The 17,511-nt window shown below is 40.2% G+C and overlaps 2 protein-coding genes across 2 annotated transcripts; both read right to left on the bottom strand.

The window, feature by feature from the left end:
* Positions 1-361: 361 nt before the first annotated feature.
* On the bottom strand, positions 362-3,267 carry LOC125377570 (C3 and PZP-like alpha-2-macroglobulin domain-containing protein 8). Its single transcript, XM_048391495.1, has 2 exons — positions 3,171-3,267; positions 362-1,042 (listed from the first exon to the last, which is right to left on the bottom strand). Exons 1-2 carry the CDS (start codon positions 3,253-3,255, stop codon positions 591-593), a joined length of 537 nt encoding a protein of 178 aa, XP_048247452.1. The 5' UTR covers positions 3,256-3,267; the 3' UTR covers positions 362-590.
* Positions 3,268-3,423: 156 nt separating this feature from the next.
* On the bottom strand, positions 3,424-17,240 carry LOC124149943 (C3 and PZP-like alpha-2-macroglobulin domain-containing protein 8). The gene is made up of 6 exons (XM_046521789.2): positions 17,220-17,240; positions 13,936-14,015; positions 4,889-4,986; positions 4,197-4,533; positions 3,929-4,035; positions 3,424-3,506 (listed from the first exon to the last, which is right to left on the bottom strand). The coding sequence occupies exons 2-6, from the start codon at positions 14,012-14,014 to the stop codon at positions 3,456-3,458; spliced, it is 672 nt and encodes a 223-aa protein (XP_046377745.2). The 5' UTR covers position 14,015; positions 17,220-17,240; the 3' UTR covers positions 3,424-3,455.
* Positions 17,241-17,511: the final 271 nt, after the last annotated feature.

Consider the following 17,511-nt stretch of genomic DNA (forward strand, 5'->3'; position numbering starts at 1 on the left):
TGTCGAGGCAGGACAATGAACAATAAATTGTAGTTCAACTGACGTGACTCGGTGGTAGACATACACTTGCCGAGGCAGGACACTGAACAATAAATTGTAGTTCAACTGTCGTGACTCGGTGGTAGACATACACTTGCCGAGGCAGGACACTGAACAATAAATTGTAGTTCAACTGTCGTGACTCGGTGGTAGACATACACTTGCCGAGGCAGGACACTGAACAATAAATTGTAGTTCAACTGTCGTGACTCGATGGTAGACACCGACTCGAGTCAGGACACTGAATAGAATTATATTGTGGTTTAGAGTATAAATTATGGGTAGACCCTTGAGTAGAATTATATATAATAACACATACACATTCATGTTGCGGTCAGTTTTATTGGAGTTGGTGTTGGTTTTGCATACCTTTTCAACACTTGCAATAGTTTCATCACACTAAAGATACAGATCGTGCTTCCTGGTTATGAGAGCCGTATATTGGATAGACAGAAAACATTTGAAACTATTGAAAGCAAGCTAAAGGATGGATGTTAGTTACACTGAATCATGCGCATTTTGTTTTAAGCTTGATTTCATTAGGGAAAAGATTACTTAGAGAAAAGCCATTTTCCCGTGGACCCCCATCCTGTTGAAACGCCCACATATCTGATCTGTGTTGGAGTTGGGTCTGTCCACGACATGAACTGACGTGTTCCGACCACTGTGCCAGCACCCACGGAGATTGTGCCACCGCTGAAGCTGATCCAGAAGGACAGGTGCTTGTTCCCTGATAGTGGAGCGTGGATCGCATGCGCAAGGATTGGCCCCAGCTTTTTTTCTCTGATGACAGAATTTGTATTTCGCCCTCCTCCGATGACGATTTCGTACATGTTTTTATTGTAGACACCTTTGTTGCGAAGTAACGCGATGTGAGCGTCATTGGTAGCCTTTACCCAGAAGGTGAAGGATGTTCGCCCTTTGAGGTGAACGCCGAGGTCGTTGACGGAGTGGTACTGGTAGCTGTTGGCCGTCTCCATACAAACCAATGGAAGGTAGCGCTCTGTAACACGGACATAGTGAATAAAGTTACGTTCTTGTATTTGTCTGATAGAGAAGACTAGCTATGTCTAAAATCGATGGTTTTACCTATTCTTATCAAGACAACGAAACATCTCGTTTATCCATTTGAAGACAGATCAAAAAGCAAAATAATATTTCATGATTATAAAAGAACATGCTTCTACACATATATACTGAACAACAAAAGTTCCTGGAACATTGAATAAGATTTAATGCAAAGTTATGTTTTTTACCAAATCTAACACAATTTCGGTTTGCAACAGATAAAAGACTCCTGTAAGTGTTCAAATGGTTTAATTTGCCATACTGACTTTGGGAAATGCGTGATTTCATAACAAACTTGAACATGCCAAAATGTCAATTCACAAATCAATAGCGTGTGTGTCCACCTGTGGTTGCAATGCAAGCAACACATCTTCGTCTCATGAAATGGACCAGGCGTCGCACAAAGTCCTGTGGGATATCTGTCCATATCTGCTGGAGCATGTTTCGAAGTTCCTGGAGTGTCTGTGGAACACGTGGTTGACGTAATTGAAAGGTTGATCTCGTCGCGGTAGCGCTGTCCATTAAGATTTCCCTCTACCACTATCAAACTGGTCCTCTATCTTACTGTAATCCCACCCAATACCATAACGCTGCCGCCCCCGAACCGATCTTCTTCCATGACACAATGATTGACGTAACGTTCACCTCGACGTCGGTACACTCGAATCCGTCCATCGCTGTGGTTGAGGTGAAAGCGAGACTCGTCAATAAAGAGAACTTGTTCCCACTGCATGCCGTCCAGCGTAGACGCTGTCTGCACCACTATAGACGTGTTTGACGATGGGTTCCTGTCAAAATGGGACGTCTGGCGAGTCTTCTGGAGACAATACCTGCACATCTGAGGCGACGACGTAGGTTTGTGAAGATATTCGTCGAAGGCCAGGGATGCTTCTTGTAGTCACTGTTGCTGGCTGGAATCGATTTCGTAGGTGTGTTGTTCGAATCCAGATGTCATGTTGATTATTGGTCACTCGTGGCCTGCCACTCCAAGGATGGTCTCTGATCGCATTCGTCTGTTGCCTACGTTGCCATAAACACCAAATGGTGTTTCTGTGGACGTTAAATCGTCTTGCAACATCACGTTGACTCGATCCTGCTTCAAGCATGCCAATGACTCGCAGAGGCTCATTTTCGAACAGGCGTGGCATTTCGTAATGTTGAATTATTGCGTAATTTTGTTGTTTTTCTGAGTGGTTGTTGTCAGCACGATGCTGAACAATGCTTTGGAATCCCGTTAACGCACATGTTTTTATACCCATTCTTGGGTAGTGAAATGCATGGGGCTTGCATAAAAGTCAACCTTTGCAAGGAATGCATGCTTACCTGTAGCAGTTGCGTTTTTGTGACTTGATTCCATACATGTACTACAGTCTTGAAAACCAAACTTTACTTGTTTGAATAAGACACTAAAATATTGGTGTCACAGGAACTTTGGTTGTTGAGTATATTACCAAAAAAATAAATACATTTGAATGTGACGTGAGACACACGCACTTGAACAGCGACGTGTAAGCACGTGTCTATGCATGTGTACTAATTCGGACGAACGAAGGCTTTAGAGAGCTACCCCACTTGAACACTATGTCACAATATAAGAATGATACCCCAACACATACACACTATATTGGTTACCAGGCAGAGTAAACACACGTTCACGTTTCTTTTAACCTCTTTTGGGATGACGTGGGTGGGCTCGAACCCCGACCTTCCGCTCTTCCAGCAGATAGTTTGTGGACTAGATCTCAAATGTTAGAAGTAAACATTTAGTTTATCTCTACTTGATTCGTGTCATAGTAGGGCACGAGTACCCGCGTGGACTAAGACTTTGGAAATCACTGTGCAGGGTTGCGTCCCTTATTGTACCAGGATCAGCTGATCACTCAGCACCATTTCTATGCTTCTCTCTCAGCCTCTACAACCAGCGTATGTCACTTTATGATTACCTTCCACGTCAACATCACACGCTGTAAAATAATGTACAAAGAGGCAAAAAAGCACAACTCACTCACTCACCCAGGTACAACTAGTTTACAACTGACCGTCGCTGACACAAAGATACATACCAAATTTCCACAGACCCGTTGACCCCCATCCAGTTGACACCGCGATGTAGTTGACAGGGTGAGGGAAGGGATCCGTCCACGTCATGAACCTCCCAACTCCTACCACCGTTCCCGATCAAACAGAGATCACGCCACTCTTCCAAGAAATCCAGAAATCCCGGAACTGGGTTGCACTCAGAGGTCTGTGGTGAGCTATCACTCTGTTTGTGTACTGCTTGCCTGCTCTTATAGAGGATCCGGCGTTGCGCCATGCGCCAATCGCAACCTCGTATATGTTCTGACTGGTTACTCTACATACCGTTGCAGGGCCACGTGAGCATCGTTTGACGCGCGGACCTTGGAGAAAACAACTGAACTTTACCTCCTTTGATCTATAGAATCAACTTCTGTTGTATTTTCTCATCTTCAAATAACATTGTGGAATCGTCGGTTTAACCATATGCACTGCCAGCTGTCATACGAACTATATTATTCAATATAAAATATTTAATGATAATGTGTTTATTCATTCGTAACCTTGAAACCCCGTTTTGACTTGGGTTTGAATAGGTCCCAGGCACTCTATTGTTTACCATAAGAGGCGACTTAATTTGGTCGGATGGAAAGGCTTGCCGTTGTACCTGTACATCATTCGTTGGGCGTTGGAAATAATATCAACAACACCCGGATAATTTGACCCAGACCCTATTATTTACAGGCTGCAGTGATATAGCGTTAATTGGTTGACTGCGCGATAAACAACAACCAACAAGGCTTACCTTGAACGTGAATGACGTGGCTCCAGGCGTCAGATCCACACCCAGATCATGAAGGGACTGGTATCGGTAAACTGTGTTTGTTGCAAGTGAGACATCCGAAGTCGGGGCTGATCCACATGTATTGTAGAAAATGTTTTAATTAGAAGAAAAAGAAGATGATATTTTCAATTGTACTTCTGTTCACACTATGGTGCAGTAACTGAACGTCATCATTAATTATCTTGTGATACACGTCATTGTTTACAGACACTGGCACTAAACTACTTACCAAACTGCCACAGTCCTGGTGACCCCCATCCAGTAGACACAGCAATGTACCTGACGGCGTGAGGGGAGGGATCCGTCCACGTCATGAACCTCCCAACTCCGACCTCCACCCCCGATCCAACAGAGATTACGCCATTCGCCCAAGATATCCAGAAATCACGGATCAGGGATGCACTCAACGGAGTGTGGTGAGCTGACGCTTGGACGTTGTGCCCTCTGCGTGATCTGATCTGTGATAGAGTGTTGCTCGATGCGCCAATCACCACCTCGTATATGTTCTGACTGGTTACTCCATCATCCTGTAGCAGGGCCACGTGGACATCGTTTGACGCGCGGACCTTGGAGGAAACAATTTACCTTAACAACTCTGAATTTGTAATTTAGAACCAGTTGTCTTTATTTTTATCTCTTTTGATAACCACGATGAATCAATCAATGGCTTGGCTGTTCCTGTATACAGGAAATGCAAACTAGTGATTATTTACATGAACTCCCAGTGACATGGTATAAGTTCCTGTCTTACCCCGTGCGGTGGGGTAGCCTAGTGCTTAAAGCGTTTGCACGTCACGGCAAAGGCCCGGGTTCGATTCCCCACATTGGTACAATGTGTGAACCCATTTTCCGGTGTCCTATGCCGTGGAATATTGCTAAAAGCAGCTTTCAACCCTACTCCCTCACTTACTCCTGCCTTACCTTGAACTTGAATGATGTAGCGCCAGGAGCCAAATCAACACCCAGGTCATGGAGGGACTGGTAGCTGTACGTTGTATTAGTTTCAAGTTCCACGAAGGCTACACCACATGTAGTTCAGAAAATATTAGATTAGAAAAGTGAAATCCTTATCATTAAGACAGTTACGTCAAAAGAATAGTGGCTGTATATGGCACATACCTATTCTGTGTGAAGTTCACATTTTTACTAGAAAACGGCATGACATGACTTCATAAAACATAGATGCAGTCCCATCACACACTCATGCACGTAGCCTGTGCCCCATTTACACAGAAAAAATAGGTCCCCGTTGGACATATAGATCAGTAAATAAGTCCCTTGCAATACACTCACGATTGTAATAAACACGGTATATGACGGATACGAGTGTACTTATATATTTAGTACCATTTTAAGGTTTGCTATAGCGAAATTCAGCGTAAAAAAGACGTCGTTGGTATAAGATAGGCGTATAAATGCAATGTTAGCAGCTGAGGACACGACCATGCATTTGTTCAGAGCACAGCTTTTGTCCAATATCGATTATAAAACACCTAAGACATTCAAGAGATTGAACTGTGAACAGATGTCTTTTGTAGATGTGCAAACTTCACAGACATATCCGAAATTGGCGCACAAAAGGAGATACGCCTGCAACTTACACAGTCATATCTCATCAAGGGTCCAGCATTGTTCTCTGTTTCCTCAATGACAATGCCTCTGTTTTAATGCTTTTACTTCGGATGAGATCAGACCATGGGCCACTTAAAGTACGGGGGCCATTCAATATATAACCAGCCTAACCTATTTGCTACTGCTCCTCACTTCTTCTTTGTCCACATAATCACCATTGAGGTCTATGCACTTTGTCCAGCGATGTGTGAGAGCTAAAAGCCCGTTGTGATAGAAACCATGGGGTTGTTCGTGTAACCACCCCTCCACTGCTGTCGTGAGTTCATCATCGGACCGGAAATTACGTCCACGCAGTTCTTTCTTCAAGTTTGGGAAGAGAATGTAGTCGCTTGGTGCCAGGTCTGGTGAGTAAGGTGGATGAGGCATGTTTTTGAACCCGTTCCGCTTCACTGTGGCAACCGCAAGTCGACAGGTGTGCACTCTGGCATTATCATGTTGGAGCAGCACACCTTTTGTGATCTTTCCACGACGTTTGGCAAGAATAGCAGTCCGCAAACGGTCCAGGAGATCGGAGTAGTACTCTCCAGTAATAGTCTGGCCACGTGGCAAGTAGTCAATGAGCAAGACCCCTTTTGGTATCCCAAAAGATGGTTGCCATTACTTTGCCAGCCGATGGTTGAGTCTTAAACTTTTTGGGACGGGGTGAAGCAAAGCCAGTCCACTGCTTACTCTGTTCTTTGGTTTCTGGGTCATAGTGGTGAACCCAGGATTCATCACCAGTAACAATTCTCTCCATAAAGTTGTCTGCATCAGGACTGCATTGCGTCAAAAGGGCTGACACATTGACGCACGTACAGCCTTCTGATCACCACTCAGACATTTCGGGACCCATCGGGCAGACAGCTTCCTCATACCCAGACGATCATGCAAAATGGTATGGACACTTCCCTCTGAAATGTCCAAGGCCTTGCCCATTTCTGACACCTTCATTCGCCTGTCTTTGACAACCAGTTGTCTCACAGCTTCACTGGTTTGGTCATTGGTCACCTCTACAGGCCTGCCAGGGCGTGGCTCATCTTCCAGGTTCACCCGACCCCTCTTAAATTCTGCAACCCAGAATTTGACCTGTGCACACGAAGGTGCACTGTCACCATAAACATCTGACAATTCATCATGTATCTCCTTTCCCGGTTTCCCTTTTAAGTAGAGGTACCTAATAACAGCCCTGTATTCAACCTTTGACGAAAATTTGGCAGAATCTACCCTTGCCATCTTTAGAGATCACGTGCGTGACTTCAAGTACAATTTCCTCAGTGAAACAGTGACATACATTGGTGCACAGTACGTGACAAGCATGCAACCGTTAAGATCTGATAAATAGGTTAGGCTGGTTATATATATTGAATGGCCCTCGTATATTACAGCCGTTTCAATCAGGACCACCAACCAACATTTTACGACTGACTCCCTTGATAGGACGCAATCTTCCTGAATGTGAAACAACCAGCTTCTGAGATGTTTTACGATGAACTCGTCCCTAACAGGTGTTTGAGAAATACAGACAATTAGTTTAAACAATTAGACACAGCTGTGGCTACTTATAGATTGACGGATATATCTTAGAATTGTGGCTGTAAAATGTTTCAGCGAAATACGAAGATGCGTACTATTTCTGGTTTTTTTCTAAATAAACTTTTTCGCAAAAATATTTGGCAGTCAAATTCTGTTTTTTATCATCAGTATGAAGCAAGACTTTAAGGGGCCAATTATTTTTTTGCGATAATAACTTTGGCTCCTCAAAATATCATGTAACATTAGAAACATCAGACATGATGCAATTACAAATTCTAACTTTTTCCCATTACAGTGCAGTTAGAGTATTTCCCTTTGCACAAGAATCTTATATCAATCTAGACGATCGAACCCTAAGAAGAGTTTTCTGTAAATTTAGAATATTTTTGTCATACCTTTAAGATAAATAGCTCAAGAAAACGTAAGAAAATGTAGATAACACTTATGCCCTTGAGAAGTGTTATGTTGATACATAAGTACACCATGATTAGAAGAAGGTATTTTGTCGATCTCGAGGGGTATATGGTGTGATGTACCCAATGTGTGAGTCTAGGTATCCCAAGCTGCCAGTCTCACATGCATCACACCATATGCCACGATGGATCGGCTGACAACAAACACATCTCACCGACATTCACTCATACAAACCCGGAATATATGTCCGGAGGTTCACTGTGGTACCACAACTCGTTGCACGTCTCTTCAGTAAAAGAGAACACAACGGGCAGACTCTGTTATGTTTGATATGGTATTTGGGTTTAAGGGCGATTTGGACTATTAAAGGTATATTTGCACTCAACACTTTACATCGGTTCTTTGAAAGGCATTTAGAAGTGATACACGTAAGGAAGAGAATACATGGGCGTCAACCTCTTTATTATGAGGAACACAACGTTTCAGGGTATATGCTTACTCCTTCATCGGGGGAGAGAATGCCACGAGGCAGAGAACATATATATGTATATGTAAGGAAACAAAACAAAATTAACAAGATAACAAAAGGTGGAAAATATCAAAGGATAGAAACTAACAAGGGAAGCCGACAGATGATTGGCGCTGATATAGGTGATTAACAACCCACAATAGTAGCCAACACTGTACAGTAATTAGCGCTGATAGTATGGAAGCCAGTACTTAAGTATCATTGAAAAGGAATAGGTAATGGACACTGGGCAAACGGGAGGCTGGGGGTAATTAGCGCCGATAGGTGAACGAATGGACATAGCAAAAAGCAACACTTTAAATGTTTTTAATAAAGAGCAAACGGAAAAGTAAGAACTCTTTCCATTGAAAATATAGTCAAGACAAAAATAGAAAACTGTTCAAATGGTTTAAAAGTCAGTGCACAATATATGTATACATTTAATTTCTATAATCTATCAGATTTTCAAGATGCTGTCACAAAGTCTAATATTGCTCGCTAAATTAAACCATAAAATACGTTGGAGCCCACAAGTGTAATACGATTAATTGAGCTGTCTCTCTGTGATACTACACTTCTTTAATTTAATCTGATATGAGTGTGGTCATGGTATTCAATTATGTAATGCTTCACTGTCTCGGAAGTATTTTCGTCACAGTGTGTACATTCAGGGGAGACCTTTTTATCAAAGACACTGCTGTGAGCATTTAACCCACAGTGTCCAAGTGTTATAATTATGAGTTAATCTAAGATGACGATGCAAAAATCATGATCATAATAGCGTTTATACACAACAGTCACGAAGTTACAAACATCTGGCATCAACCTTTGTTCGGAGCAGAGGAGAGAGCCTGTGGTAAAGTTATGCCCCTTGTTATGTTAAGACGCGTGTTGATGCGCTCCGTCAAAAATCATCTTAATGTCGTATTATGACCGAACTTGACAGAATTGAAGCTAAAATACGTGATTAACATTATACCAGAGACCGAAGTAAGACAAGAAATGGTGTCGATCGACGTCTATAGAGCAAGAATTGGACTTTTCACTCAACCAAAAGGCATCCGTTAAGTAGCACTTGACAAACATGGCGAGTATTCACCGACTGTCGTTGGGTCTGATATACACTTCAGAATCGTTGTATGTACAGCTGTGTTTATCTTGCATATTGGTTTAAACTATGCTGTTTTGGACGCATGTGAAAATGTTGATGTGTGTTCATATTTACCAAAAAGCATGTTTGTGAACTTGCTTACACCAGTGACGTCACGTCATTCAAAACTGAATTGTCAGCTTGGCCATCTCAATCTTCACGTGCTCCAGTCGCTTGCCTTTAAGGTGGTAATCTGCTCCCCGCTGAGGTTATAACACATATAATCCTGTGTGCAAACGGTATCGAAATGAATCCTGGACCACTTACCTCAGCATAAGTCAAAGATACCATTTTGAAGGAAATCCAATGCGTGAAATGTAACCTCAGAAGTCAGATAACCACACTCTCAAATGAGGTTCGAGATTTGAGTACCAGATTTAATAACATTGAATCAAAGATTACCAAACTTCAGAGTGACATGGAAACACAATCAGAGAATACGGTACGAGGACCTTGGTTTGATCCACGGTAAGATGGAAAACGTGGAAGAGAAACAAGCACAGTTCGATGGCGAGATCGACAAGCTAGAGGCATTCAGCAGGCGTGACAACGTTATCCTCTATAACGTGACAGAGGAAACAGGGGAGACGCACACTGATTGCAAGGTCAAGATACTATACATCTTGAACAGCAATGTTCAGACCAAGACATGGGTTAGTGATGACGTTATTCGTGCACATCAACTCGGCGCCCAACGTGAAGATACTTCTAAACCAAGACCGCTTTTTGCTAAATTACGGCTATCAGATGACAAGATCGAAGTATTGAAAGCTCGAACAACACTCAACAACTTAAAGCCGTGAAAGAAAGAGGGCTGATTGGATATTTCAAGAATGGTAAGCTGTTAACTAAACCACGAAATGATGAACATAACCATGGCACCCAGGAATCAGAGAGCTCCAAACGACAATTGAGGAGTACCTCACGGCGTGGTGGCTACCATAGGAAATAACAATCCGGTCAGGTCCAGTATTCGACACAGAATGGAAATAACACCGGTAACCATAAACATTTGTCATTGTTGTCCTGGAACATTGTTGTCCTGTGGCCCACATAAAATGTTTGATGATTGTGACTTTATTGCCTACCTCCAATCGTTTGATATTGTGTGTATCTTGGATACATTTATATAATATTTCCCAAACTTAAACTGGCTGCCTGGTTGCCAAATGTACTTTGCCCCATGAGCTTAAACATCATTTTCAGGTGCATGTTCCGGTGGTGTGTGTCTCTTCGTTAGGCAAGATGTTGTGAACCAGTGCATATATCTTAGCACCGATATTGAAAACTTCATATGTTTGAAATTTCCAAAATCTGTGTTTAATTTAAAATATGATTGAATGTTGTTGTGTACATATGTCCCTCCGGCAGGTTCTACATTTTACAAAGGGAGAACACATTCAGGTTGCCTTATGGAACAAGTGGAAGTTTTTATATTGGAGCATTGGTCTGATTTCACTTCTTCACATGTGCTACACTGCGGTGATTTTAATGCGCGCACAGGCGACGAAAATAATCCCATTTCTGAGGACAGTGATGACTTTGGACATGATGATTTATACATTGATGTAGACAATGCCGCTGTTGAACAGCGTGTATCTCACGATGACACTATCAATAGATTCGGTCGCATTTTATTAAATCTATGCATTGTTCTTCGTATGTTTATACTAAATGGGAGAGTTTTTGGTGATAGAGCAGGCGAGTTTACGTTTGTAGGAGATACTGGTTCTAGTGTTGTTGATTATCTTATTGCATCTGTTGATTTTTTTCCAGTATGTAGATATGTTAAATGTTGCTGATCGATCAGATTCAGACCATTTCCCTCTTGAGTTATCCTGCAGGTTTCCTTGTAGCAATCGTGCCATACATAGTTTAGACCGTGAGAATAGTACATTTTCATGGAACGAAACAACACTTAGAGGGCCCTTGCATATTCATGAAAATTCCTTGATGGATAAATTTGTAGCTAATGCAGAGGAGGGGATTACATATTTGGTACAGTATGTTCTGGACTCGGAGTCCTGTATGAAGAAACAGACTAAATATGGTGAAAATAAACACGATAAGCTTGTAGGGCAGCAAGATCTGAATCCAGGAAGGCTTTCAGAAGGTATAGGTGTTGCCGCAGTGAATGCAACAGAAAACGCTACTGTAAACTGAGAAATGTGTATAAAACCTTTTGTAGGAAGTTCACATATGATCTTAAATTGTCACGGCTAGTCAGAATAAACAGCACTTTATACAGTCCGAAATTATTTTGGAAAACCATAGTTCTCTTCAGAGACATTCTACCCCCAGAGGACCTGTATCCCCAACAGAATGGTTACATCATTTCAAGAAGTTATTCTCAAAGGATGATTCTATATAATTGATAGACAATGAGTGCTTTGAACGTGATAATGATGGCGTCAGTGAAAATTTTAGTGATGTTGACATGCTTCTGTTAGAATCGCCTATCACGGAGACGGAAATATTTAATGCTATATCTCGCTTTAAAACTGGTAAATATGCTGGGGTTGATTGTGTTATAGCTGAAATATTTAAGTACTCATTACCTGATATTATGCCTTTTTTGGTTAAATAATTTAATCGGACTTTTGATAAAGGTGTTTGTCTTTCTGTCTGGTCAAGATCTATCACTATCCCGTCATTCAAGAATGGAAACGTTAACAATACCGGGGTATTTCTCTCGCGAGTATTCTTGGTAAAGCATTTACTTCTGTCATCAATAATAGATTAACACTGTGGTCAAATATGAGAGCGTGATTTAGAAAGGACTATTCGACTTTTGACCACATATTTACTTTGTATGCAGTCATTGAAAACTATTTATCGTATAGGAAACGTGAGTTGTATGCGCCCATTGTTGATTTTAAACGGGCATTTGATTCTGTAAATAGAGCTAAATTGTGGAGCTGTTTGAAAAATAAGGGTTTCGGAGGCAAAATGCTTGCTGCTGTAAAATCAATGTATGCAAATGATAAAATCATGTGTTAGCTGTAGTGATACTAAAAGTGACTTTTTTTTATTTACGCCAAGGATGTGTTTTAAGTCCTATTATATTCTCACTGTTTATACATGAGTTATATGTTGATACACAGTCTGGTAGTCCTGGCGTCCAGCTCTTCTCTGATATAATAGAACTTTTCATGCTACTTTTTGCAGATGATGTGCATTTGATGTCTAGTACTATTATTGGTCTACAGAAGCAGCTTGACATACTTTCGGAAGTTTCAGATAAATGGAAACTTAGTGCTAATCTTGATAAAACAAATATTGTTGTATTCCGTAGAGGTGGTCGAGTGGCCACAAGAGAGTAATGTTTATTTAAAGGTACATGTATTAATGTTGTGAATGAATACAAATACCTTGGCATATTGTTTATCCATACACTGAATCTGAATAAGTCAGTAACTAATCTCACAAACAGAGCAAAGAAAGCTCTTTTACAAGTCAACTGTGCCATGTCTAAGCTTGGAGTTATTTCACCGAAAATGTATTTTACATTATTTGATTCTCAACTACAACCTCATTTACTATATGTGTCTGAGATATGGGGTTGTAAAGAGTTCTGTACAATTGAAAAGGCTCATCTTCTCGCTTGTAAAAAGGTTAAGAATATTGCTATGACAACACCTAGTAATATGGTTTATGGATAATGCGGGAGATTCCCATTGTACATTGGATCCTACACTCGTTGCTTGAAATATTGGTGTTAAAATAATAATAATGCCTGAACACCGTTTACCTAAGAAAGCCTACAACATGCTTGTACACCTCGATAGTCTTGGAAAGAACACATGGGCTTCTTGTTTTCGTACATGGCTTTTTACATATGGCTTTGGTTTCATTTGGTTGTCCCAGACGATTGGTAATGCAAATGTTTTCATTAAATGCTTTCGCATGCGTGCCATTGATATGTTTCATCAGAAATGGCATCACGATATTTACGAAAATTCAAGATATGATACTTACCGCCGATTCAAGTCATTGCTTGAACCAGAATCTTATTTATCAAACTTATGTACAGGAATTTTCGTAACATCATTATTCGTTTTAGACTTGGCTTGAATGATCTACGAGAGACGAAAAATTAACACAGGGGGATTTTCACCTATTGAGAAATCCTTAAGGTTATGCACATTCTGTGGCATTGTTGTCGAAGATGAATATCATTTTTTGTATATTTGCCCTTTTCACGAAAATCTGAGAGACAATTACCTACCGCAGTGGTCTTTATCTCATTTTAATGCGATAACATTGTCTCATTACTGTCCCGCAAGGATCTTCTGACACAACATCAACTGGCTTTGCACATGCATAATGTGTTTTGGTTACGAAGTGAATTGTTACCTTGACTTTGTATTTACTACACAAAAGAAGTTAAGGATCACCCGATTCATTTATATTACTACAGGTAATCTCTCATTTCAGGGCAGATTAACAATTGTAATATGAAAGAATCGATGATCCTTAACTTCTTTTGAGTAGTATATATTAAAAATATGTTATGTTACTCCGTTCTATATGGGCATGTGGCCTTTCATGTGGATTTCACCAAAGTGACATGAAGCTGATGTAACTGGAATACTGTTAAGTCGAAACACTAACTCACTTCAGCGACTGTGTGTAAAATCCATAATAAACGTAAACAATCACATGCTATACCGGTTTTTTATTGTTTATATGTGATCTGTCTGACTTACAAAAGAATCACTTCAGGTAAGATGGATTGTACTAAATACTCACGCAGACAGATCCCGTCAGCAACAGATGGCAGCAACAGTGCAGCAGCCACCACCGTCGTCAACAGCAGCATCGTCGTCATCCTCACAACAATAAGTACATATTGTCGACTATCATGTTCATTGATATAATAAAGACAGTGCTAATGGTCATGTTTCCAAGTCGGAAAGATTTGAGGAGATTACTCGACGGATGTAATATCTTATTCGGATATATATGGCACAGGTAATAACTGTATAACATATGAATATAAATATTTGACTGAGGAAAAGAATTACATGGCATGTGTACGTTGAATGGACATATACATGTTTACTAACATTTAGACTCTAAAATAAAGTGATCTTATTTAAAAGTAAATATAGTCAAATATGATTTAAAATCCAAATTGAGTCCAGAACAATGCTTAATTTCTGAAGCTTAAGCAGTCTGGACTGCCAAATCATTCTAGACTTGATTTGGATGCTTTCCAAGATTATTCTCTGGGGCCCGTAAGACAGACTAGAATGCACGGCAATGTGACACACTGTGTAAAATGCAGCAAGGCACAGTTTAAAGTTCTGTGTATACGTAGGTCTAATACGATAAACGTGATCAAATGAGGAGTTTGGGAAGCTTGACCAGTGTTGGTGCTAGGTGAATTGTATTATCACCGGTTAAATTGCTATTCCCACTGCCACTCTTTTGTATATTGTGATTGTAATGACTTTGCACTAATTTGTATAGATTTGTAAATGAGGTGAATTGTTCAACATTTCTTTGTTTCTTTTTGTGGTTTTACACTGAATTATATTCCGTACCGATTTCTGGGTTAACAAATTGTTAAAATTTTGAAGTCGACACGTGACAATATTGTTAATTGAAACAAAATGTTCACCAATAAATCTGTACGTAAAAGAACCTAGTGTGAAACAAAAGATTAACAATTGTATTACAAAAATAACTATGTTTACACATCATCACAAATTACTTACAGCAATTACAATGGCAGTACACAATCGAGTGGTTGTACGATATTCAATGGCAGTGCATAAAATGTCCGTGGTCATAATCAAATACAAAAATACAGTTCGGAAAATATAAAGCAGGCATTATTGATATGCTTAAACAATGCGGATTTAAATGCACATTTTGATGAAATATTAAAGAAATTAATAAGCATATTTAATTGACTACAGTAACGAAATAGGAGTATATGCTGAGTTTTGAGGTCTGTAACTGTATAAAGACTAACTGTTTTAGAATATTCAAATGATTTTTCATTATGTTAAGTTTAGGTTAAAAATGAATATAAAATGCGTTATTGATGTAGCACATTTTACAAGTGCGTATGGTGTTAGTCTACACGTAGAGCAAGTGGTTTTGACACTTTTCGCCTACAAGTGCAGCACTTAAACGCACAGAGGCAAAACTGTTGCTCAACTTTCGAGATATTTTCTGGCCATTTCACCGATTTTGTTTTACAAGATCTCGACACTTTCGTGGCACTTGTTAGACACTTTTTAACCAGTATCGCGGCCCTTTCAATCCATAATTACGCCCAGTTTTGCGACACAATTTTGTTTATTTGTTGTTTAATGCTGCACTAAGCAGTATTCTAGCTACGTTCTGTTTTAACGGGGCGGCTATTACATTCATCGCGCTGAAGGAAGAGCTCAGATCATACTTCCATTTGAAGGTGACCCCATTAAATTCAAAAATGCTATCTGGAGATATACACGTTTCTTGAAATTAAAAAAAACTTGCTTAACATATGTCATGATATTAATCCTGGTACAATAAGATTATATTGCTCCCAATGATACTGTTTTAAATCATTGGGTTCATTTTAATATGTATTAGTAGCCATTCCACGAGAGTGGTAAATAAAAGCGCGATGGTCCGATCATGATCAGCTTTCAAGTATTGTGAGCATTTGTAAATTCAAATGACTGTACTGTCTTACGTGTATCTCAAAACAAACATTAACCTCTGGTATCACGCCCAATGTCCACTGTCCATTGCGATGTATTATTACACAAGCCCATGCATTTGTCAGTCTACAGAAAGCTACCATTTAGACTTGACAAAGTAAAAACAAGACATATTCGTTACTGGGATCGACATTTAACAACATACAAACCTTTGTTACATATTTTTCGTATGGTGTTATATTCATTTGATTCTGAGTACCTATCTGTTCCGGCATCATGAGCAATTTCAAACTTTCTAATATGATTGTAAAGTTTTGCTAGTTGTTCGTCACTGCCAATTGTGCTATCAAAGATTTGACATACAATTGGCGACATACATGCACACATATTTCAAAGCTCTTCAATAAATTATCCATCTTGTTTAGCCAGTTTGTGTGGATATTTCTAAACAATATAGTAAGTTTATCCTCGCAAAGGTAAATCTATTACCGAAATAACTATTTGCTGTGATAGAATGCTTGCGGAAAGTACTTCCTTTGTACACTCCATTCATGCCGATTTATTTGTATAAAACCGATTTCACTATTGATATTGATCTCGCTGAAGTCTGATGATTGTCAATCGTATGTTTCTGATTTTCGCCATTGTAAAGTACACAACGTTGCAATAGATCATACGAAAAAGATCATGTTCAAATGCCGAATCTCAACTGCATAATGCGCCGACGATTGTCATGTGCTCTTTCACGCGTACGTGATTCACTCTTCCTGAAATTCGTGTGTCACTCAAACTGGACGCGAACGTCAATAATTCGTCCTGAAATTCGTGTGTCACTCAAACTGGACGCGAAAGGCCATTATCCCGTCCTGAAAATCGTGTGTCACTCAAACTGGGCGCGAACGTCATTGTCCTGTCCCGAAATTCGCGCGTCATTCAAACTGGGCGAGTATATGATTCACACTTCCCGTGACTCGTTGGACACTCAAACTTGGCACGTTCTGCCACCCGAGCGGAACGCGTTCATCCCTAGGCAGTCGTTAATTTAATGTTGTGTGGTACTCCTCGCAAATATATAAGGTACCTCTGCCTAGGAAATACTTTTTCACCTCTTTTATAAAGCCACGGAGATAGGTAGCTGAGAGTGATTTGGCCAGTGAAACGTTCAAATCGCTTCTGGTACGATTGCTATCTACCCCAAGAAACATATACAAATATGAAAATTCTGCGGTTATTTTGCAACGCAAACCCCAACTCAAATATATGAAGCCAGAGTGCCATACCATGCCACTTTGCGTACAAAGACAACACACACAAAAAATGAGCATTAATCTTTTATCTGGACATAAGTTGAAGAAAAAATAAAGTTTGTCTTACCTGGCTGGAGAACAGTTGATGTTGTTCAAAATGATCAAAATTGGTCAGTCTTATATAGATGGTAACTTGTGACAATATTGATTATCATTATAACTGTCGACAATTTATTCAAAAAATTAGAGTGGCCCCATACATATTGAAATCCTGATCGAGGTGATTACAGCTTACCTCATACAGTGTGTACCCTATCAGATAGAACCCTTGGCCATGCACACAGGCTGTTACCTATCAATATAACAAACGGAACTAAAACATGACCAGCACCATATGATGGTAGGTGTTGGGTGTCTGA

Source organism: Haliotis rufescens, unplaced genomic scaffold (genome assembly GCF_023055435.1).
Source record: "Haliotis rufescens isolate VD_foot unplaced genomic scaffold, xgHalRufe1.0.p SCAF_9, whole genome shotgun sequence".
NCBI classification, from domain to species: Eukaryota; Metazoa; Mollusca; class Gastropoda; order Lepetellida; family Haliotidae; genus Haliotis; species Haliotis rufescens.